The sequence below is a fragment of the Panulirus ornatus genome, chromosome 8 (assembly GCF_036320965.1).
Source record: "Panulirus ornatus isolate Po-2019 chromosome 8, ASM3632096v1, whole genome shotgun sequence".
In the NCBI taxonomy this organism is placed as follows: domain Eukaryota; kingdom Metazoa; phylum Arthropoda; class Malacostraca; order Decapoda; family Palinuridae; genus Panulirus; species Panulirus ornatus.
In genome coordinates, this window is record NC_092231.1 from 31,458,948 (window position 1) to 31,482,860 (window position 23,913).

The 23,913-nt window shown below is 41.0% G+C and overlaps 1 protein-coding gene across 4 annotated transcripts in view; it reads left to right on the plus strand.

Moving 5' to 3' along the window:
* LOC139749887 (E3 ubiquitin-protein ligase SH3RF3-like) overlaps positions 1-23,913 on the plus strand; it is a 406,578-nt gene that overhangs the window by 370,612 nt on the left and 12,053 nt on the right. For all 4 annotated transcript variants that reach the window (XM_071664268.1, XM_071664272.1, XM_071664269.1 and 1 more), the window contains 2 exons: positions 17,820-18,050; positions 21,017-21,184. In XM_071664268.1, the coding sequence (XP_071520369.1) occupies positions 17,820-18,050; positions 21,017-21,184 (399 nt within the window). The remainder of the gene's footprint in view (positions 1-17,819; positions 18,051-21,016; positions 21,185-23,913) is intronic.

The following is a 23,913-nucleotide window of genomic DNA, read 5'->3' on the forward strand; positions in this document are numbered from 1 at the left end:
TGTGTGATCGGGGCCTGAACATGCAGGAGGGTGAAAGGAGGGCAAGGAATAGAGTGAATTGGATCGATGTGGTATACCGGGGTTGACGTGCTGTCAGTGGATTGAATCAGGGCATGCTAAGCGTATGGGGTAAACCATGGAAAGCTGTGTAGGTATGTATATTTGCGTGTGTGGACGTATGTATATACATGTGTATGGGGGGGTTAGGCCATTTCTTTTGTCTGTTTCCTTGCGCTACCTTGCAAACGCGGGAGACAGCGACAAAGTATAATAAAAAAAAAAAAAAATATATATATATATATATATATATATATATATATATATATATATATATATATATATATATATATATATATATATTATCCCTGAGGATAGGGGAGAAAGAATATTTCCCACGTATTCCCTGTGTGTCGTAGAAGGCGACTAAAAGGGAAGGGAGCGGGGGCTGGAAATCCTCCCCTCTCGTTTTTTTTTAATTTTTCAAAAGAAGGGACAGAGACGGGGGCCAGGTGAGGATATTCCCTCACAGGTCCAGTCCTCTGTTCTTAACGCTACCTCGCTATTGCGGGTAATGGCGAATAGTATAAAAAAAATATATATATATATATATATATATATATATATATATATATATATATATATATATATATATATATATATATATTTATTTTTTTTTTTTTTTTATACTTTGTCGCTGTCTCCCGCGTTTGCGAGGTAGCGCAAGGAAACAGACGAAAGAAATGGCCCAACCCCCCCCATACACATGTACATACACACGTCCACACACGCAAATATACATACCTACACAGCTTTCCATGGTTTACCCCGGACGCTTCACATGCCTTGATTCAATCCACTGACAGCACGTCAACCCCTGTATACCACATCGCTCCAATTCACTCTATTCCTTGCCCTCCTTTCACCCTCCTGCATGTTCAGGCCCCGATCACACAAAATCCTTTTCACTCCATCTTTCCACCTCCAATTTGGTCTCCCTCTTCTCCTCGTTCCCTCCACCTCCGACACATATATCCTCTTGGTCAATCTTTCCTCACTCATTCTCTCCATGTGCCCAAACCATTTCAAAACACCCTCTTCTGCTCTCTCAACCACGCTCTTTTTATTTCCACACATCTCTCTCACCCTTACGTTACTTACTCGATCAAACCACCTCACACCACACATTGTCCTCAAACATCTCATTTCCAGCACATCCATCCTCCTGCGCACAACTCTATCCATAGCCCACGCCTCGCAACCATACAACATTGTTGGAACTACTATTCCTTCAAACATACCCATTTTTGCTTTCCGGGATAATGTTCTCGACTTCCACACATTTTTCAAGGCTCCCAAAATTTTCGCCCCCTCCCCCACCCTATGATCCACTTCCGCTTCCATGGTTCCATCCGCTGACAGATCCACTCCCAGATATCTAAAACACTTCACTTCCTCCAGTTTTTCTCCATTCAAACTCACCTCCCAATTGACTTGACCCTCAACCCTACTGTACCTAATAACCTTGCTCTTATTCACATTTACTCTTAACTTTCTTCTTCCACACACTTTACCAAACTCCGTCACCAGCTTCTGCAGTTTCTCACATGAATCCGCCACCAGCGCTGTATCATCAGCGAACAACAACTGACTCACTTCCCAAGCTCTCTCATCCCCAACAGACTTCATACTTGCCCCTCTTTCCAAGACTCTTGCATTTACCTCCCTAACAACCCCATCCATAAACAAATTAAACAACCATGGAGACATCACACACCCCTGCCGCAAACCTACATTCACTGAGAACCAATCACTTTCCTCTCTTCCTACACGTACACATGCCTTACATCCTCGATAAAAACTTTTCACTGCTTCTAACAACTTGCCTCCCACACCATATATTCTTAATACCTTCCACAGAGCATCTCTATCAACTCTATCATATGCCTTCTCCAGATCCATAAATGCTACATACAAATCCATTTGCTTTTCTAAGTATTTCTCACATACATTCTTCAAAGCAAACACCTGATCCACACATCCTCTACCACTTCTGAAACCACACTGCTCTTCCCCAATCTGATGCTCTGTACATGCCTTCACCCTCTCAATCAATACCCTCCCATATAATTTACCAGGAATACTCATCAAACTTATACCTCTGTAATTTGAGCACTCACTCTTAACCCCTTTGCCTTTGTACAGTGGCACTATGCACGTATTCCGCCATTCCTCAGGCACCTCACCATGAGTCATACATACATTAAATAACCTTACCAACCAGTCAATAATACAGTCACCCCCTTTTTTAATAAATTCCACTGCAATACCATCCAAACCTTCTTCCTTGCTGGCTTTCATCTTCCGCAAAGCTTTTACTACCTCTTCTCTGTTTACCAAATCATTTTCCCTAACCCTCTCACTTTGCACACCACCTCGACCAAAACACCCTATATCTGCCACTCTATCATCAAACACATTCAACAAACCTTCAAAATACTCACTCCATCTCCTTCTCACATCACCACTACTTGTTATCACCTCCCCATTTGCGCCCTTCACTGAAGTTCCCATTTGCTCCCTTGTCTTACGCACTTTATTTACCTGCTTCCAGAACATCTTTTTATTCTCCCTAAAATTTAATGATACTCTCTCACCCCTACTCTCATTTGCCCTCTTTTTCACCTCTTGCACCTTTCTCTTGACCTCCTGTCTCTTTCTTTTATACATCTCCCACTCAATTGCATTTTTTCCTAGCAAAAATCATCCAAATGCCTCTCTCTTCTCTTTCACTAATAATCTTACTTCTTCATCCCACCACTCACTACCCTTTCTAATCAACCCACCTCCCACTCTTCTCATGCCACAAGCATCTTTTGCGCAATCCATCACTGATTCCCTAAATACATCCCATTCCTCCCCCACTCCCCTTACTTCCATTGTTCTCACCTTTTTCCATTCTGTACTCAGTCTCTCCTGGTACTTCCTCACACAAATCACCTTCCCAAACTCACTTACTCTCACCACCCTCTTCATCCCAACATTCACTCTTCTTTTCTGGAAGTAAAGTGTTTTAGATATCTGGGAGTGGATCTGGCAGTGGATGGAACCATGGAAGCGGAAGTGGATCATAGGGTGGGGGAGGGGGCGAAAACCCTGGGAGCCTTGAAGAATGTGTGGAAGTCGAGAACATTATCTCGGAAAGCAAAAATGGGTATGTTTGAAGGAATAGTGGTTCCAACAATGTTGTAAGGTTGCGAGGCGTGGGCTATGGATAGAGTTGTGCGCAGGAGGATGGATGTGCTGGAAATGAGATGTTTGAGGACAATGTGTGGTGTGAGGTGGTTTGATCGAGTAAGTAACGTAAGGGTAAGAGACATGTGTGGAAATAAAAAGAGCGTGGTTGAGAGAGCAGAAGAGGGTGTTTTGAAATGGTTTGGGCACATGGAGAGAATGAGTGAGGAAAGATTGACCAAGAGTATATATGTGTCGTAGGTGGAGGGAACGATGAGAAGTGGGAGACCAAATTGGAGGTGGAAAGATGGAGTGAAAAAGATTTTGTGTGATCGGGGCCTGAACATGCAGGAGGGTGAAAGGAGGGCAAGGAATAGAGTGAATTGGATCGATGTGGTATACCGAGGTTGACGTGCTGTCAGTGGATTGAATCAGGGCATGTGAAGCGTGTGGGGTAAACCATGGAAAGCTGTGTAGGTATGTATATTTGCGTGTGTGGACGTATGTATATACATGTGTATGGGTATGGGTTGGGCCATTTCTTTCGTCTGTTTCCTTGCGCTACCTTGCAAACGCGGGAGACAGCGACAAAGCAAAAAAAAAAAAAAAATCTTTGGCTAGAAAAGAAAGATAGAAAAGAAAGATAGATAGAAAAGAAAGAAAGAAAAAGAAATATATATATATATATATATATATATATATATATATATATATATATATATATATATATATATATATATATATATATATATATATATCTTTTCTTTCTTTTAAACTATTCGCCATTTCCCGCGTTAGCGAGGTAGCGTTAAGAACGCTACCTCGCTATCGCGGGAAGTGGCGAATAGTATAAAAAAAATGTTATTATTATTATTATTATTAATATACTTTGTCGCTGTCTCCTGCGTTTGCGAGGTAGCGCAAGGAAACAGACGAAAGAAATGGCCCAACCCCCCCCATACACATGTATATACATACGTCCACACATGCAAACAATCATACCTACACAGCTTTCCATGGTTTACCCCAGACTCTTCACATGCCCTGATTCAATCCACTGACAGCACGTCAACCCCGGTATACCACATTGCTCCAATTCAATCTATTCCTTGCCCTCCTTTCACCCTCCTGCATGTTCAGGCCCCGATCACACAAAATCTTTTTCAATCCATCTTTCCACCTCCAAAAAAATATATATATATATATTTCCCATCTTTAGAAAGATAAAAAAATACAAATATATATATATATATATATATATATATATATATATATATATATATATATATATATATATATATATATATATATATATATATATATTTACTTTGGTAAAGTGTGTGGAAGAAGAAAGTTAAGAGTAAATGTGAATAAGAGCAAGGTTATTAGGTACAGTTGGGTTGAGGGTCAAGTCAATTGGGAGGTGAGTTTGAATGGAGAAAAACTGGAGGAAATGAAGTGTTTTAGATATCTGGGAGTGGATCTGGCAGCGGATGGAACCATGGAAGCGGAAGTGGATCATAGGGTGGGGGAGGGGGCGAAAATTCTGGGGGCCTTGAAGAATGTGTGGAAGTCGAGAACATTATCTCGGAAAGCAAAAATGGGTATGTTTGAAGGAATAATGGTTCCAACAATGTTGTATGGTTGCGAGGCGTGGGCTATGGATAGAGTTGTGCGCAGGAGGATGGATGTGCTGGAAATGAGATGTTTGAGGACAATGTGTGGTGTGAGGTGGTTTGATCGAGTGAGTAACGTAAGGGTAAGAGAGATGTCTGGAAATAAAAAGAGCGTGGTTGAGAGAGCAGAAGAGGGTGTTTTGAAGTGGTTTGGGCACATGGAGAGAATGAGTGAGGAAAGATTGACCAAGAGGATATATGTGTCGGAGGTGGAGGGAACGAGGAGAAGAGGGAGACCAAATTGGAGGTGGAAAGATGGGGTGAAAAAGATATTGTGTGATCGGGGCCTGAACATGCAGGAGGGTGAAAGGAGGGCAAGGAATAGAGTGAATTGGATCGATGTGGTATACCGGGGTTGACGTGCTGTCAGTGGATTGAATCAAGGCATGTGAAGTGTCTGGGGTAAACCATGGAAAGCTGTGTAGGTATGTATATTTGCGTGTGTGGACGTATGTATATACATGTGTATGGGGGGGGTTGGGCCATTTCTTTCGTCTGTTTCCTTGCGCTACCTCGCAAACGCGGGAGACAGCGACAAAGTATAATAAAAAAAAAATAATATATATATATATATATATATATATATATATATATATATATATATATATATATATATATATATATATATATATATAATAGCATAAGCTGGGGGTAGGATTTCTTTAATGCACATAGAATTGCATACACAGCATATTAAAGTTATTAATCTTCTTTCTTTGGTTTCTAATTTTCTCAGTATTATTCTACCATTAGGAGGGTGTACAAACACCAGTTGTCCAAAATTATCCATTTTATTTCGATCAAACTTTTACTTTCACAGAGGTATCATCAGAAATCTAGAAAAAATAAAGGGAAAAATGCATCACAGAATTTGGGTAAGATATGTAAAGCACAAAATATATAAGAAACACAGGAAAGAAACCTAAGTGAATAGCACTTAAAAGTAAGGGAAAACACTAAAAGTGATACAGATTAGCAATATCATGAAAGAAAACGCAGAAGAACAATAATAAATGGTGTAGGAATACAGAAAATTCATCACTAAATACACTAAAATGGACCAAGCAAGACCTTTATTGTCTGGATGTGGAGTTGAGGTCAGCTTTGGTTTGTCTTATTCTCTCTAACCTTCATAACCCAGGACCAGGTTTGTCAGTGATGCATTCTTCCTGTCCAGAAAGGCAGACTTGTTAGCTTGTGGCGGGTCAGTGACGTGTCCCATGTGTCCTAAGACAGCATCAGGTGAACATCCTATTGGTAGGCTATCCGAGAACTGTATGGCAGTGGTCATGTTTGTCTGAATGTTGATGACAGGTGCTTTCTCTCTAATGAAAATGGCAGTGATCAGTGGAGACGAAAGATATTAGGGGCCATTCACATTAGAGAGAAAGCACCTGTCATCAACATCTAGAAAAACATGTCCATTGCCATACAGCTCTTTGATAGCCTACCGATAGGATGTTCACCTGATGCTGTCTTAGGACACATGGGACACTTCACTGACCTGCCACAAGCTACCGAGTCTGCCAGTAAGATGTTCACCTGATGCTGTCTTAGGACAGATGGGACATATCACTGACCTGCCATTTCTGGACAGGAGGAACGCGTCGCTGACCAACCCGGTCCAGGTTTACAAAGGTCAGAAAGAATCAATTGAGTCTAGCCTGACATCAACTCCACATCCAGACAATACCAGTCTCACTTGGCTCAACATAGTGTATTTAGTGATAGACTTTCTATATTCCTCCCTCGTTTGATATTTTTCTTCCATGTTTCTTCAGCTGTAAGTTTTTCTATATTTCTGTTCCTCATTATCCACTGATAGCTAAGGCATCTCTAATATCTTCTGTCGCTCTACCTCTCCTTTACTTTTCCCTTCTAATGGTACTATAACTGTCTCCTGTAGACAAAGCAACTCTTAGGTTCCCGTTTCTCCTCTTAACACCACCTTGGATACTCTCACATTCTCTCACAAGCTGATGCTCCTCTTACTAATCCTATTCCTCTTCTCGTAATCTCTTTAGACTGTCTGAAAAATACTTCTTTCTCTGGACACAAGCAAGGCTTATGGTCCTGATGGGATCTTTCCCCTTGTACTGAAAGAGTGTCTCTGAATTTGCTACTGTGCTTATTCTTGTTCCATTTTGGCTTAAAAACCAAAACTTTTCCTTTTCCTTGGAAATGTGCATTGATACACCCCATTCCTAAGAAGTATGACCGTTCTGACACCTCTAACTATCACCCCATTGCTTTGACATCTGCCATTTCTAAAGTGTTCGAATCCCTCCTCAACTCCCATATCCTTAAACACCCCAAAAATCACAGTCTTCTCTCTTATCACCAGTGTGACTTCTGAAAGGTGAGATCCACTGGTGTTATTCTTTCCTATCTTACTAATGTCTGGTCATTATCTGTGGAAGATTTTGGGAAGTCATTTGTAGTTGTCCTTGACATATCTAAGGGCTTTGACAGGATGTGGCATCAAATAGTCATTTTTCTGTTAGGGGCGATCATAGCCAGGCGGTTAGCATTTCCAGCTACTGCACTAAAGGTTCAAGTTCGAATCCTTGCTGTTGGAGGGTTTTATGTATTCTGTTAGAAATATGTGTTCATATGCACTGTATTCATGTTGATATACCTCAACATTTGACATTAAGTTTTGTGGAATTGCTTATTACTGGTAATGTGAGCTTGGTGGGATTTAACTGATCTAGACCCTGTTGCTCATTATAAGGGTGATCATAGCTGAGTGGTTAGCATTCCCAGCTACCATGCTAAAGGTCTGGGTTCGAATCCTTGCTGTTGGAGATCATTATGTGACCTACGAAAAGTATACATTCATGTGCACTATATTAATGTTCATGTATCTCCATGTTTAACAGTTCACTTTTCTTTCACACTATTCGCCATTTCCCGCATTAGCGAGGTAGCGTTGAGAACAGAGGACTGGGCCTTTGAGGGAATATCCTCACCTGGCCCCCTTCTCTGTTCCCTCTTTTGGAAAAAAAAAAAAAAAAAAAAAAGCGAGAGGGGAGGATTTCCAGCCACCCGCTCCCTCCCCTTTTAGTCGCCTTGTACGACACGCAGGGAATACGTGGGAAGTATTCTTTCTCCCCTATCCCCTGTTTAACAGTAAGTTCTGTAAAATTGCTGCCTTCTGGTAATGTGAGCCTGATGAGATTTGACCGATCTAAACCCCTTTACCCATGGATGAGACAAACGGCATTCAATCACTAGTAACTGAATAGTCATTTCCCTATAGGGGCTATCGTAACTGAGCAGTTAGCATTCCCAGCTACTATGCAAAAGGTCCAGATTCGAATCCTTGCTTTTGGAGCTCATTATGGATTGAAAAAGAGGGCAAATGAAAGTTGGGGTGAGAGAGTATCATTAAACTTTAGGGAGAATAAAAAGATGTTTTGGAAGGAGGTAAATAAAGTGTGTAAGACAAGTGGGGAAGTAATAACAGATAGTAATGAAGTGAGGAGATGGAGTGAGTATTTTAAAGGTTTGTTGAATGTGTTTGATGATAGAGTGGCAGATATAGGGTGTTTTGTTTGGGGCAGTGTGTGAAGTGAGAGGGTCAGGGAGAATGGTTTGGTGAACAGAGAAGAGGTGTTGAAAGCTTTGTTGAAGATGACAAGGCAGTGGATTTGGATGGTATTGCTGTAGAATTTATTAAGAAAGGAGGTGACTGTTGTTGATTGGTTGGTAAGGATATTCAGTGTATGTTTGGATCATGGTGAAGTGCCTGAGGATTGATGGAATGTATGCATAGTGCCATTGTACAAAGGCAAAGAGGATAAAGGTGAGTGTTCAGACTACAGAGGCATGTCTGTTGAGTATTCCTGGGAAATTATGTGGGAGGGTATTGATTGAGAGGGTGAATGCATGTACAAAGCATCAGACTGGGGAAGAGCAGTGTGGTTTCAGAAGTGGTAGAAGATGTGTGGATCAGGTGTTTGCTTTGAAGAATATATGTGAGAAATACTTAGAAAACCAGATGGATTTATATGTAGCATTTATGGGTCTGGAGAAGGCATAAGATAGGGTTGATAGAGATGCTATGTGGAAACTTTTAAGAGTATATGGCGTGGGAAGTAAGTTGTTAGAAGCAGTGAAAAGTTTTTACCAAGGATGTAAGCCATGTGTAGGGGTAGGAAGAGAAGAGAGTATTGGTTTCCAGTGGAGGTCAGTTTGCGGTTGGGGTGCGTGATGTCCTCAAGGTTGTTTAATTTGTTTATGGATGTTAAGGAGGTAAATGCAAATGTTTTGGAGAGAGGGTTAAGTATGCAGTCTGTTAGGGATGAGAGGGCCTAAGAAGTGAGTCAGTTGTTGTTTGCTGATGATGCAGCTCTAGTGGCTGATTAGAGTGAAAAACTGCAGAAGTTGGTGACTGAGTTTGGAAAAGTGTGGGAGAGGAGAAAGCTAAGAGTAAATGTGAATAAGAACAAGGTTATTAGGTACAGTAGGGTGGAGGGATAACTCAATTGGGATGTAAGTTTGATTAGAGAAAAATTGGAGGAAGTGAAGTGGACTTAACAGTGAATGGAACCATGGAAGCAGAAGTGAGTCACAGGGAGGGGGAGGGTGCATGGGTTCTAGGAGCAATGAAGAATGTGTGGAAGGAGAGAATGTTATCTCGAAGAGCAAAAATGGGTATGTTTGAAGGAATAGTAGTTCCAACAATGATGTATTGTTGTGAGGCATGAGCTACTTATAGGATTTTACAGAGGAGGGTAGATGTGTCAAAAATGAAATGTTTGAGGATAATATGTGGTGTGAGGTGGTTTGGTTGAAATAAAAAGGATGTGGTTGGGAGAGTAGAGGAGGTTGTGTTGAAATGGTTTGGACATACGGAGAGAATGAGTGAGGAAAGATTCACTGAGAGGATATATGTGTCAGATGTGAAGGGAATAAGGAGAAGCAGGAGACTAAGTTGGAGGTAGAAGGATGGACCCTTCTGAACATTCAGAAGGGTTAGAGGCTTGCAAGGAATAGAGTGAATTGGAATGATTTGGTATACTGGGGTCGATGTGCTGTCAGTGGACTGAACCAGGGCATGTGAAGCATCTGGGGTAAACCATGGAAAGGTTTGTAGGGCCTGGATGTGGATAAAGAGCTTTGGTTTTGGTTCATTACATATTACAGCTAGAGACTGAGCGTGAATGAATGTGGCCTTTATGATCTATTTGCCAGTTGCTACTTCGCTGAAGTGGGAGGTAGCAATGCTATTTTTTGTGGGGCAGGGTAGCGACAGGATTGGATGAAGGCAAACAAGTATGTATATGTACATGTGTATATGTCTATGTATATGTATGTATATGTGTGTGTATGGGTGGTTATGTATACATACATACATATATATATATATATATATATATATATATATATATATATATATATATATATATATATATATATATATATATTTTTTTTTTTTCTTGCCGCTGTCTCCCGCGTTTGCGAGGTAGCGCAAGGAAACAGATGAAAGAAATGGCCCAACCCACCCCCATACACATGCCTTGATTCAATCCACTGACAGCACGTCAACCCCGGTATACCACATCGCTCCAATTCACTCTATTCTTTGCCCTCCTTTCACCCTCCTGCATGTTCAGGCCCCGATCACACAAAATCTTTTTCACTCCATCTTTCCACCTCCAATTTGGTCTCCCTCTTCTCCTCGTTCCCTCCACCTCCGACACATATATCCTCTTGGTCAATCTTTCCTCACTCATTCTCTCCATGTGACCAAACCATTTCAAAACACCCTCTTCTGCTCTCTCAACCACGCTCTTTTTATTTCCACACATCTCTCTTACCCTTACGTTACTTACTCGATCAAACCACCTCACACCACACATTGTCCTCAAACATCTCATTTCCAGCACATCCATCCTCCTGCGCACAACTCTATCCATAGTCCACGCCTCGCAACCATACAACATTGTTGGAACCACTATTCCTTCAAACATACCCATTTTTGCTTTCCGAGATAATGTTCTCGACTTCCACACATTCTTCAAGGCTCCCAGAATTTTCGCCCCCTCCCCCACCCTATGATCCACTTCCGCTTCCATGGTTCCATCCGCTGCCAGATCCACTCCCAGATATCTAAAACACTTCACTTCCTCCAGTTTTTCTCCATTCAAACTCACCTCCCAATTGAATTGACCCTCAACCCTACTGTACCTAATAACCTTGCTCTTATTCACATTTACTCTTAACTTTCTTCTTTCACACACTTTACCAAACTCAGTCACCAGCTTCTGCAGTTTCTCACATGAATCAGCCACCCGCGCTGTATCATCAGCGAACAACAACTGACTCACTTCCCAAACTCTCTCATCCCCAACAGACTTCATACTTGCCCCTCTTTCCAAAACTCTTGCATTCACCTCCCTAACAACCCCATCCATAAACAAATTAAACAACCATGGAGACATCACACACCCGTGCCGCAAACCTATATTCACTGAGAACCAATCACTTTCCTCTCTTCCTACACGTACACATGCCTTACATCCTCGATAAAAACTTTTCACTGCTTCTAACAACTTGCCTCCCACACCATATATTCTTAATAGCTTCCACAGAGCATCTCTATCAACTCTATTATATGCCTTCTCCAGATCCATAAATGCTACATACAAATCCATTTGCTTTTCTAAGTATTTCTCACATACTTTCTTCAAAGCAAACACCTGATCCACACATCCTCTACCACTTCTGAAACCACACTGCTCTTCCCCAATCTGATGCTCTGTACATGCCTTCACCCTCTCAATCAATACCCTCCCATATAATTTGCCAGGAATACTCAACAAACTTATACCTCTGTAATTTGAGCACTCACTCTTATATATATGTATGTATGTATACAGGAATAGAGTGAATACAGTGGTCAAATTGATGAAAACTACTATTGACGTTTGTGTAAATAAATTATACATTTCCTTTTTCCATAGCCAGAGGTTGAACCATTATGTGACATCCATTTTTTCATTTCATTTCAAGCTAGAAGTTTCAGTTTTCTAAATTGTTTCTTACATTTTTCATATGTATATATATGTATGTGTGTGTGTGTATATGTGCGTATGTATGTGTGTGTGTGTGTGTGTGTATATATATATATATATATATATATATATATATATATATATATATATATATATATATATATATATATATATATATTATCCCTTGGGATAGGGGTGAAAGAATACTTCCCACGCATTCCTCGCGTGTCGTAGAAAGCGACTAGAGGGGACGGGAGCAGGAGGCCAGAAATACTCCCCTCCTTGTATTTTTTTAACTTTCTAAAATGGGAAACAGAAGAAGGAGTCACGCGGGGAGTGCTCATCCTCCTCGAAGGCTCAGATTGGGGTGCCTAAATGTGTGTGGATGTAACCAAGATGTGAAAAAAGGAGAGATAGGTAGTATGTTTGAGGAAAGGAACCTGGATGTTTTGGCTCTGAGTGAAACGAAGCTCAAGGGTAAAGGGGAAGAGTGGTTTGGGAATGTCTTGGGAGTAAAGTCAGGGGTTAGTGAGAAGACAAGAGCAAGGGAAGGAGTAGCAATACTCCTGAAACAGGAGTTGTGGGAGTATGTGATAGAATGTTAGAAAGTAAATTCTCGATTAATATGGGTAAAACTGAAAGTTGATGGAGAGAGATGGGTGATTATTGGTGCATATGCACCTGGGCATGAGAAGAAAGATCATGAGAGGCAAGTGTTTTGGGAGCAGCTGAATGAGTGTGTTAGTGGTTTTGATGCACGAGACCGGGTTATAGTGATGGGTGATTTGAATGCAAAGGTGAGTAATGTGGCAGTTGAGGGAATAATTGGTATACATGGGGTGTTCAGTGTTGTAAATGGAAATGGTGAAGAGCTTGTAGATTTATGTGCTGAAAAAGGACTGATGATTTTGAATACCTGGTTTAAAAAGCGAGATATACATAAGTATACTTATGTAAGTAGGAGAGATGGCCAGAGAGCGTTATTGGATTACGTGTTAATTGACAGGTGCGCGAAAGAGAGACTTTTGGATGTCAATGTGCTGAGAGGTGCAACTGGAGGGATGTCTGATCATTATCTTGTGGAGGCTAAGGTGAAGATTTGTATGGGTTTTCAGAAAAGAAGAGTGAATGTTGGGGTGAAGAGGGTGGTGAGAGTAAGTGAGCTTGGGAAGGAGACTTGTGTGAGGAAGTACTAGGAGAGACTGAGTACAGAATGGAAAAGGGTGAGAACAATGGAAGTAAGGGGAGTGGGGGAGGAATGGAATGTATTTAGGGAATCAGTGATGGATTGCACAAAAGATGCTTGTGGCATGAGAAGAGTGGGAGGTGGGTTGATTAGAAAGGGTAGTGAGTGGTGGGATGAAGAAGTAAGATTATTAGTGAAAGAGAAGAGAGAGGCATATGGACGATTTTTTGCAGGGAAAAAATGCAATTGAGTGGGAGATGTATAAAAGAAAGAGACAGGAGGTCAAGAGAAAGGTGCAAGAGGTGAAAAAGAGGGCAAATGAGAGTTGGGGTAAGAGAGTATCATTAAATTTTAGGGAGAATAAAAAGATGTTCTGGAAGGAGGTAAATAAAGTGCGTAAGACAAGGGAGCAAATGGGAACTTCAGTGAAGGGCGCAAATGGGGATAACAAGTAGTGGTGATGTGAGAAGGAGATGGAGTGAGTATTTTGAAGGTTTGTTGAATGTGTTTGATGATAGAGTGGCAGATATAGGGTGTTTTGGTCGAGGTGGTGTGCAAAGTGAGAGGGTTAGGGAAAATGATTTGGTAAACAGAGAAGAGGTAGTAAAAGCTTTGCGGAAGATGAAAGCCGGCAAGGCAGCAGGTTTGGATGGTATTGCAGTGGAATTTATTAAAAAAGGGGGTGACTGTATTGTTGACTGGTTGGTAAGGTTATTTAATGTATGTATGACTCATGGTGAGGTGCCTGAGGATTGGCGGAATGCGTGCATAGTGCCATTGTACAAAGGCAAAGGGGATAAGAGTGAGTGCGCAAATTACAGAGGTGTAAGTTTGTTGAGTATTCCTGGTAAATTATATGGGAGGGTATTGATTGAGAGGGTGAAGGCATGTACAGAGCATCAGATTGGGGAAGAGCAGTGTGGTTTCAGAAGTGGTAGAGGATGTGTGGATCAGGTGTTTGCTTTGAAGAATGTATGTGAGAAATACTTAGAAAAGCAAATGGATTTGTATGTAGCATTTATGGATCCGGAGAAGGAATATGATAGAGTTGATAGAGATGCTCTGTGGAAGGTATTAAGAATATATGGTGTGGGAGGCAAGTTGTTAGAAGCAGTGAAAAGTTTTTATCGAGGATGTAAGGCATGTGTACGTGTAGAAAGAGAGGAAAGTGATTGGTTCTCAGTGAATGTAGGTTTGCGGCAGGGATGTGTGATGTCTCTATGGTTGTTTAATTTGTTTATGGATGGGGTTGTTAGGGAGGTGAATGCAAGAGTTTTGGAAAGAGGGGCAAGTATGAAGTCTGTTGTCGATGAGAGAGCTTGGGAAGTGAGTCAGTTGTTGTTCGCTGATGATACAGCGCTGGTGGCTGATTCATGTGAGAAACTGCAGAAGCTGGTGACTGAGTTTGGTAAAGTGTGTGAAAAGAAGAAAGTTAAGAGTAAATGTGTATAAGAGCAAGGTTATTAGGTGCAGTAGGGTTGAGGGTCAAGTCAATTGGGAGGTAAGTTTGAATGGAGAAAAACTGGAGGAAGTAAAGTGTTTTAGATATCTGGGAGTGGATCTGGCAGCGGATGGAACCATGGAAGCGGAAGTGGATCATAGGGTGGGGGAGGGGGCGAAAATCCTGGGAGCCTTGAAGAATGTGTGGAAGTTGAGAACATTATCTCGGAATGCAAAAATGGGTATGTTTGAAGGAATAGTGGTTCCAACAATGTTGTATGGTTGCAAGGCGTGGGCTATGGATAGAGTTATGCGCAGGAGGATGGATGTGCTGGAAATGAGATGTTTGAGAACAATGTGTGGTGTGAGGTGGTTTGATCGAGTAAGTAACGTAAGGGTAAGAGAGATGTGTGGAAATAAAAAGAGCGTGGTTGAGAGAGCACATAATTCATACTGTCTGCCTTTATTCATTCCCATCGCCACCTTGCCACACATGAAATAACAACCCCCTCTTCCCTCAAGTGTGCGAGGTAGCACTAGGAAAAGACAACAAAGCCCCATTCGTTCACACTCAGTCTCTAGCTGTCATGTAATAATGCACCGAAACCACAGCTCCCTTTCCACATCCAGGCCCCACAGAACTTTCCATGGTTTACCCCAGACGCTTCACATGCCCTGGTTCAATCCATTGACAGCACGTCGACCCCGGTATACCACATTGTTCCAATTCACTCTATTCCTTGCACGCCTTTCAGCCTCCTGCATGTTCAGGCCCCAATCACTCAAAATCTTTTTCACTCCATCTTTCCACCTCCAATTTGGTCTCCCACTTCTCCTCGTTCCCTCTTATTATACTTAATCACTGTTTCCCGTGTCAGCGAGGTTGTGCAAGGAAAACAGACGAAGAATGGCCCAACCGCCCACATACACAAACACATTTTTTTTATTATACTTTGTCACTGTCTCCCATGTTGGCAAGGTAGTGCAAGGAAACAGCCAAAAGAATGGCCCAGCCCACCCACATACACATGTATATAGATACACATCCTCACATGCACATATACATACCTATACATTTCAACGTATACATATATATATATACATACGCAGGCATATACGTATATACACATGTACATAATTCATACTTGCTGCCTTTATTCATTCCCGTTGCTATCCCGCCACTCATGAAATAGCATCCCCCCTTCCCCCGTGAGTTAACACTAGGAAAGGACAAAAGGCAACATTCGTTCACACTCAGTCACTAGCTGTCATGTGTAATGCACCGAAACCACAGCCTCCTTTCCACATCCAGGCCCCACAAAAGTTTCCATGGTTCATCCCAGACGCTTCACAAGCCCTGGTTCAATCCATTGACAGCACATCGGCCCCGGTAAAACACATCATTGCAATTCAATCTATTCCTTGTGCGCCTTTACCCTCCTGCATGTTCAGGCCTCATTTGCTCAAAATCTTTTTCACTCCATCCTTCCATCTCCAATTTGGTCTCCCACTTTTCCTCCTTCCCTCCACCTCTGACATATATATCCTCTTTGTCAATCTTTCCTTACTCATTCTCTTCATGTGACCAAACCATTTCAGAACCCCCTCTTCTGCTCTCTCAACCACTTTCTTTTTATTACCACGCATTTCTCTTACCCTTTCATTACTTACTCGATCAAACCACCTCACACCACATATTGTCCTCAAATATTTCATTTCCAACACATCCACCTTCCTCCGTACAACCCTATCTATAGTCCATGCCTCTTAGCCATATAACATTGTTGGAACCAATATTCTTTCAAATACACCCATTTTTTCTCTCCGAGATAACGTTCTTGCCTTCCACACATACTTCATTGCTCCCAGAACCTTTGTCCTCTTCCCCACCCTGTGACTCACTAATGCTTCCATGGTTCCATCCTCTGCTATGTCCACTCTTAGATGTCTAAAATACTTCGTTTCCTCCAGTTTTTCTCCACTCAAACTTACCTCCCAATTAACTTGTCCCCTCAAACCTATTGAACCTAATAACCTTGCTCTTGTTCACATTTACTCTCAGCTTTCTTCTTTCACACACTTTAGCCAAACTCAGTCACCTACTTCTGCAGTTTCTCACCCAAATCAGCCACCAGCGCTGTATCATTAGCAAACAACTGACTCACTTCCCAAGCCCTCTCATCCACAACAGACTGCATACTTGCCCTTCTCTCCAAAACTTGCATTCATCTCCCTAAGCACCCCATCCATAAACAAATCAAACAACTGTGAAGACATCACGAACCTCTACCGCAAACCGACATTCACTGAGAACCAATCACTTTCCTCTCTTCCTACTTATGCACATGCCTTACATCCTTGGTAAAAACTTTTCACTGCTTTTAGCAACTTCCTCCCACACCAAATACTCTTAATACCTTCCACAAAGCATCTCCATCCACCCTATCATATGCCTTCCCCAGATCCATAAATGCTACATACAAATCCATTTGTTTTTCAAAGTATTTTTCATATACATTCTTCAAAGCAAACACCTGATCCACAATCCTCTACCACTTCTGAAACCACATGTTCCCTGTCCCATCCTTCCCTTCTTCCTCCCTTTCACATTTTTACAGTATAGACTTTGCTTTGTTTTTGAAATAACTCATTGTGGTGCATACACAGTTTGCAGGTGATTGGATATTTAAACCATTCATAGTGACAGGTGCTACCTTACTTTCAAAAGGATGGAAGGGCATGCATTTGTGAAACATCCCAGGATGTAGTTATAGATGGTCTGCTTGGGAGTGTTTCAGTCTTCAAAACTTCATTTTTGAGGGAGGGGAAAAAAGAACTGCACAGAAAGAAGTCTCACACAAAAGTTTTATAATGACTAGTGTGCCATTGTTAATGATTGTGGAAATGTCAGTTTTGATCAATAAGGAATGCAGAGAAAGAAATCTCAAAGAAAAGTTTTAATGATGAGTGTGATTACAGCTTGGGTGAGAGTGTGACAGTTTGCTCATGCAGTGAAAGAATGCTCCTATGCTAGGCATTGTGAAAATTTCAACAGCTCATTTAAGAACTTTAGCAGAATTGTCTTACATGTATGAATCTCTCATTTACTGTTGCAAGCTTATGTAATAAATTCATAGTATAGATAGACAATTAGCATCCTAATCTTTGCAGGGGGAGAAATCTTACGTTGTTGCAAATCTCTTTTGTTGTAAAGATTTTCATTATATTTTTCATGTTTTCTGTAATTTCATTTCTTCTTGACAGACATTCCTTGGAAATTGTTAGTCCTACTGAGGAATCAGCTAACCATGGGTTTAGTTTAGGCCCTTCTGCCATTAGTGCTGATGGACAAGGACCAACATCTGATGATGCAGATGATTCTCAGGAAACCAGCATTAACAGAGAACAAACAGTTCCAACAGAATCTCATGGATCACCAAGGATACGATCTGCAGCAGGAGTGTCATCAGCACCACAAGTGACAGCAACTACATTGTACGTTACAGTGTTATTCCATCCCACTCTCCAAACTTCCCAGAATTGCCTCAGGTCTCCACTTTCTCATTAACACCCCATCATGAATATGAATATAGAATCCTACTGATTCATCATCCATTTGGCCATTTCGCTTTGCTTCTTTCTAACATTCTTTCAAACTGTTACCTTCCAACTGAAACTTTGTCAACTCATCTCTGTCAAGTTTGAAATCTTGAAGATAATCCACTTTTAACTCCACTTTGTCACCTAACTCAGCATCACACCCCTCTCAAATAGTTCAGCTAAACCTGTATCATCTGCATCTCTAACCTGAGCCATCACTCTAGTAACAACACAAGCAGGATATACATCAGTATTAGTAACAACACAAGCAGGATATACATCGGTATTTTTCACACTACAGTAATCATTACATACAAAATGTAAATATGGCAGGTACGAATTATTACACCTGTCAGGAACTCCCTTTACATCATCAGAAATTTCTGTTCTATCAGTTTTAGGAACAGAGACATCAACATAGGTTTTATGAGGTTTTATGAACAAACAACTCAACAGAATTAGGTTCAATAATGTCAAGGGGATTATCAATCACTTTTGGTTTTGGAATTACTATGTTTCCAGCCAAATTATTTCCTAACAACATGTCCACTCCATGGATAAGATGTTCATCACTCAGACCAACTTTAACTTTACCTTTGACAAATCCAGTTTCAAGGTTAACATAATGCAGTGAAATGGTCAGTCCAGCTCCTAACCCTTTAACACTACCCTCCTCACCAGAGTATGACTCTGCGGTCCACTCTAGCCATTCCTTGAGGACTAGGCTTTGGTTTGCTCTGTTGACCCTAAGAATTATAATTTTCTCTTAGGACCCCCTTCCAGTAATATCTCCCCTTGAGTCATAACTGGTTTAAAACTAACCCCACACCTTTTAACTTCACTATTGCTTGTACCTCTTATCTCACCATGGATATTCTGAGGTTTCCCCCAAGCAACAATTCATGCAGCTGACTTTGTGGCATTTTTGCACTGAAATTTGACATGACATGTATCCCCACATGCACAGCATGTCACTGGTGGCCCCTCCTGCTGACCCTTAGGTCTGTTAGAACCTGGCTGATTGACCTTGCATCTTATCACCCACATTTCACTTATAATGATCATCTGAATCTTATTTTGAACCCTTCGCTTGGTTTTGTTAACCTTTGTCACTGGACTGATATGTAAATTGTTTGTATCCACTCTGTTTGTTTGATATCTCTTCCCTGTTCATTTTAGATATAACTAATAGTTGATCTGCTAAACATGCAGCCTCTTTCAGATCCTTAAGTTTGTCCTTATTAACTTAACTTCAGTGTCAAGATGTACTACGTCTTCAGTATGCTCTTGCAAAATCATTTGCTTCAAGCCTTCCATGATTTTGACATCCTCAGATTTACACCAACTGTCAAATTTCATTTCACACAGTCTTGCTAACTTTAAATGAGTCTGCTCATTTTATTTTCCTCAGACCTCTAAACCTCCTCCTGTAGACTACTGGACTCAACTGAACAGTTTTTAACAGCATCTTTGACCACTTCATAATCAACACTTTCTGTTATACCTAAACATATATTTGCCTCTCTCGCTTTTTCCTCAGAATTTTGTTTGACCAAGAATTACCCAGTCTCTCTTATCCCAACTTTGCAGTGCTTATTTTCTCAAACTGATCAAAGAAATCCTCTACTCCTTCCTCTATAAACTCTGGCAAATTATTCGCTCTGGCATCCACATCATTATTGGCTTGCCTCTCTCTTTTTCAACCTAACTTCTTTATCTGCTTCAATCTGCATTTTCTTAACCTTAAATTCTAATCTCAACCTCTGTAACATTACATGTTCACTCATGTTCTTATGTGCATCAGGTTCAATATTCTCAACCCTTTTTTCCTCATCTCCTAATATACCCATAGATTTTAGCTCTTCTGACTGAGCTAAACAAGCATAGCAGGGGCAACCTTCGAAAAGAGTTCGTCAAAGGGAGGAGGCTTATGGGGAGGAAGAATAGAGTGAGAGAGGGCATTGCATGAGGGATTACTTCGGAAAAATGTTGAAAACGTAGTGATTTTTACCCTTGAAATAGTTTGCATGATTCCTTACTGTTTGGTAGGGATTAGTATTCTAGACACTGCTTGGTATGGATGATTGTTTAAGTGTATTTATTTCTCATTTGTTTGCATTACTGCATATTCATAAAAAATTTTGTAAGTTTCCTGTTGTGTCTGTAGCATAGTGAAGGTTTTTTGCTTAATGATTAGATTGCTCCAGATTTTACCCTTTACCCAGACCTCATGTAAATGTATGTTACCTGATGAAGGGGACCTCATGTATATCTTTGATCCTTGCTTTTGTGCCAAAAATCAAAGCTAATTTATGGTGGTGGTTAGGGATGCCCAAGGCCATTTTCTACAACAATTATACAGCTATTCTTCATTCCAGGTATGGGGAGAATGTTACAGTAGACTTTGTAGTGTATGTGACATCAGTCAGTATTTGCTCAGTAGTGATTTGCTTAGGAGTACAGATGATATTCAGTTTAGTGTGTAAAATTTTTGTTGATGATGTAAAGAACCAAGTACATAAAATCACGGTATAAATGAGGTAATGCTGCCAATATATGCCCACACCAGGCTATGAAGCACCTGGCTTTATCTCAGAAATATACTTCCAGCAGGAGTTTTACTTACTTTATTGTTTCTCCAGGGTAGAGTCGAGGCTTATCTCAGTTGTTTCTCTGTTGTTTTCATTTCATATGACAAAATTAGTTTTCCCATTCCTTGAAAAATATCCTTTTTTCAGAAAGCTAGGGAATTTCATATACCTGATTAAGAGGTTATGCAGACTTTATTTTATACGCAGCTTATTATGATGTGAAGTAGCAGTGTTATTGTATTTAAATAGATCTGATCTAATCTGTTACAGTTATGTTGCCCTGTACTCATACCGAGGACGGAAAGCTGATGAGTTAGAATTAAGAAAAGGCTACATATACACTGTAACTGAAAAGTGCCAGGATGGATGGTTTAAAGGGCGTTGCATTACTACTGACCGAACTGGTGTCTTCCCAGGGAACTATGTTCAAGTTGCCAAGTGAGTAACACTAGTTTTTCATGGATTTTATTTATGAAGAAGGGCATTGACACATGGCGGAGGGTGATGGCTGGTGATGACAGCTTTGAGAATGTAGCCTTTCCTTTTCATTAGTAAAATATTTGTAATACTGAAAGACAAGAATTAGAATTTGAAATAGGTAATTCCTCATATGAATGTTTGTAAGAAGATTTACAGCCTCCTGTGTTGTTTGGATTCTTTTTTACTAATTGATTACCATTTATGTTTTTCTTTGGATGATGAATGGTTACCTTTGCTGCTGTTCCCTGTTCACTTGAATGGAAGATTGCCTAGATGATTTACCTAAGATAATGGAGTGGGGATAGAAGCCTTGAACTCTGAGACGGTGTATTAGATAACACCATTTTCCTCCCTTCTCACATTTCTTTCCCCCTCAACCCCAGTAGTCTGCATTTTCGGGGTTTTATTCTCATTCCTGTAAACTTTTGAATACAGATGCACCTCGGCTTATGATGGGGTAACATTCCGAGAAACCCAATGTAAGTTGCAAGTATTGTAAGTCAAAAATATATTTAATACTGTACGTTTTGGAAGGAGGTAAATAAAGTGCGTTAGACAAGAGAACAAATGGCACCAACAGTGAAGGGAGCCAATGGGGAGGTAATAATAAGTAGTGGTGATGTGAGAAGGAGATGGAGTGGGTCTTTTAAAGGTTTGTTGAATGTGTTAGATGATATAGTGGCACATATAGGGTGTTTTGGTCAAGATGGTGTGTGAAGTGAGAGGGTCAGGGAGAATGATATGGTAAACAGAGAAGAGGTAGTGAAAGCTTTGCAGAAGATGAAAACCAGCAATGTGGTGGGTTTGGATGGGATTGCAGTGGAAATTATTAAAAAAGGGGATGACTGTGTTGTTAACTGGTTGGTGAGGATATTCAATGTATGCGTGGCTCATGGTGAAGTGCCTGAGGATTGGCGGAATGCATGCATAGTGCCATTGCACAAAGGAAATGGGGATAAAGGTGATTGTTCAATTTACAGAGGTATAAGTTCGTTCAATTTACAGAGGTATAAGTTTGTTGAGTATTCCTGGGAAATTATATTGATTGAGAGGGTGAAAGCATGTACAGAACATCAGATTGGGGAAGAGCAGTGTGGTTTCAGAAGTGGTAGAGGATGTGTGAGTCAGGTGTTTGCTTTGAAGAATGTATGTGAGAACTACTTAGAAAAACAAATGGATTTGTATGTAGCATTTATGGAGCTGGGGAAGGCATATGATAGAGTTGATAGAGATGCTTTGTGGAAGGTATTAAGAGTATATGGTGTGGGAGGCAAGTTGCTGGAGACAGTGAAAAGTTTTTATCAAGGATGTAAGGCATGTGTACGAGTAGGAAGAGAGGAAAGTGATTGGTTCTCAGTGAATGTCAGTTTGCGGCAGGGGTGTGTGATGTCTCTGTGGTTGTTTGATTTGTTTATGGATGTAGTTGTTAGGGAGGTGAATGCAAGAGTTTTGGATAGAGGGGCAAGTGTGCAGTCTGTTGTGGATGAGAGGGCTTGGGAAATGAGTCAGTTGTTGTTCGCTAATGATACAGCGCTGGTGGCTGATTCGGATGAGAAACTGCAGAAGCTGGTGACTGAATTTGAGTGTGAGAAAGAAGGAAGCTAAGAGTAAATATGAATAAGAGCAAGGTTATTAGGTTCAGTAGGGTTGAGGGACAAGTCAATTGGGAGGTAAGTTTGAATGGAGAAAAACTTGAGGAAGTGAAGTGTTTTAGATATCTGGGAGTGGATTTGGCAGCAGATGGAACCATGGAATTGGAAGTGAGTCACAGGGTGAGGAAGGGGGCGAAAGCTCTGGGAGCGTTGAAAAATGTGTGGAAGGCAAAAACATTATCTCGGAAAGCAAAAATGGGTATGTTTGAAGGAATATTGTGTCCAACAAATGTTATATGGTTGCAAGGCATGGGCTATAGATAGGGTTGTGCGGAGGAGGGTGGATGTGTTGGAAATGAGATGTTTGAGGACAATGTGTGGTGTGAGGTGGTTTGATCGAGTAAGTAATGAAAGGGTAAGAGAGATGTGTGGTAATAAAAAGAGTGTGATTGAGAGAGCAGAAGAGGGTGTATTGAAATGGATTGGTCACATGGAGAGAATGAGTGAGGAAAGATTGACAAGAGGATATATGTGTTAGAGGTGGAGGGAACAAGGAGAAGTGGGAGACCAAATTGGAGGTGGAAGGATGGAGTGAAAAACATTTTGAGCGATCGGGGTCTGAACATGCAGAAGAGTGAAAGGCGTGCAAGGAATAGAGTGAATTGGAACGATGTGGTATATCGGGGTCAACATGCTGTCAGTGGATTGAACCAGGGCCTGTGAAGTGTCTGGGGTAAACCATGGAAAGTTGTGTGGGGCCTGGATGTGGAAAGGGAGCTGTGATTTCAGTGCATTATACATGACAGCTAGAGACTGACTGTGAACGAATGTGGCCTTTGTTGCCTTTTCCTAGTGCTACCTTGCGCACATGTGGGGGGAGGAGGTTGTCATTTCATGTGTGGCAGGGTGGCAACGGGAATGAATAAGGGCAGACAGTATGAATTATGTACATGTGTATATATGTATATGTCTGTGTGTGTATATATATATATGTATACGTTGAGATGTATAGGCATGTATATGTGCGTGTGTGGATGTGAATGTATATACATGTGTATGTGGGTGGGTTGGGCCATTCTTTCGTCTGTTTCCTTG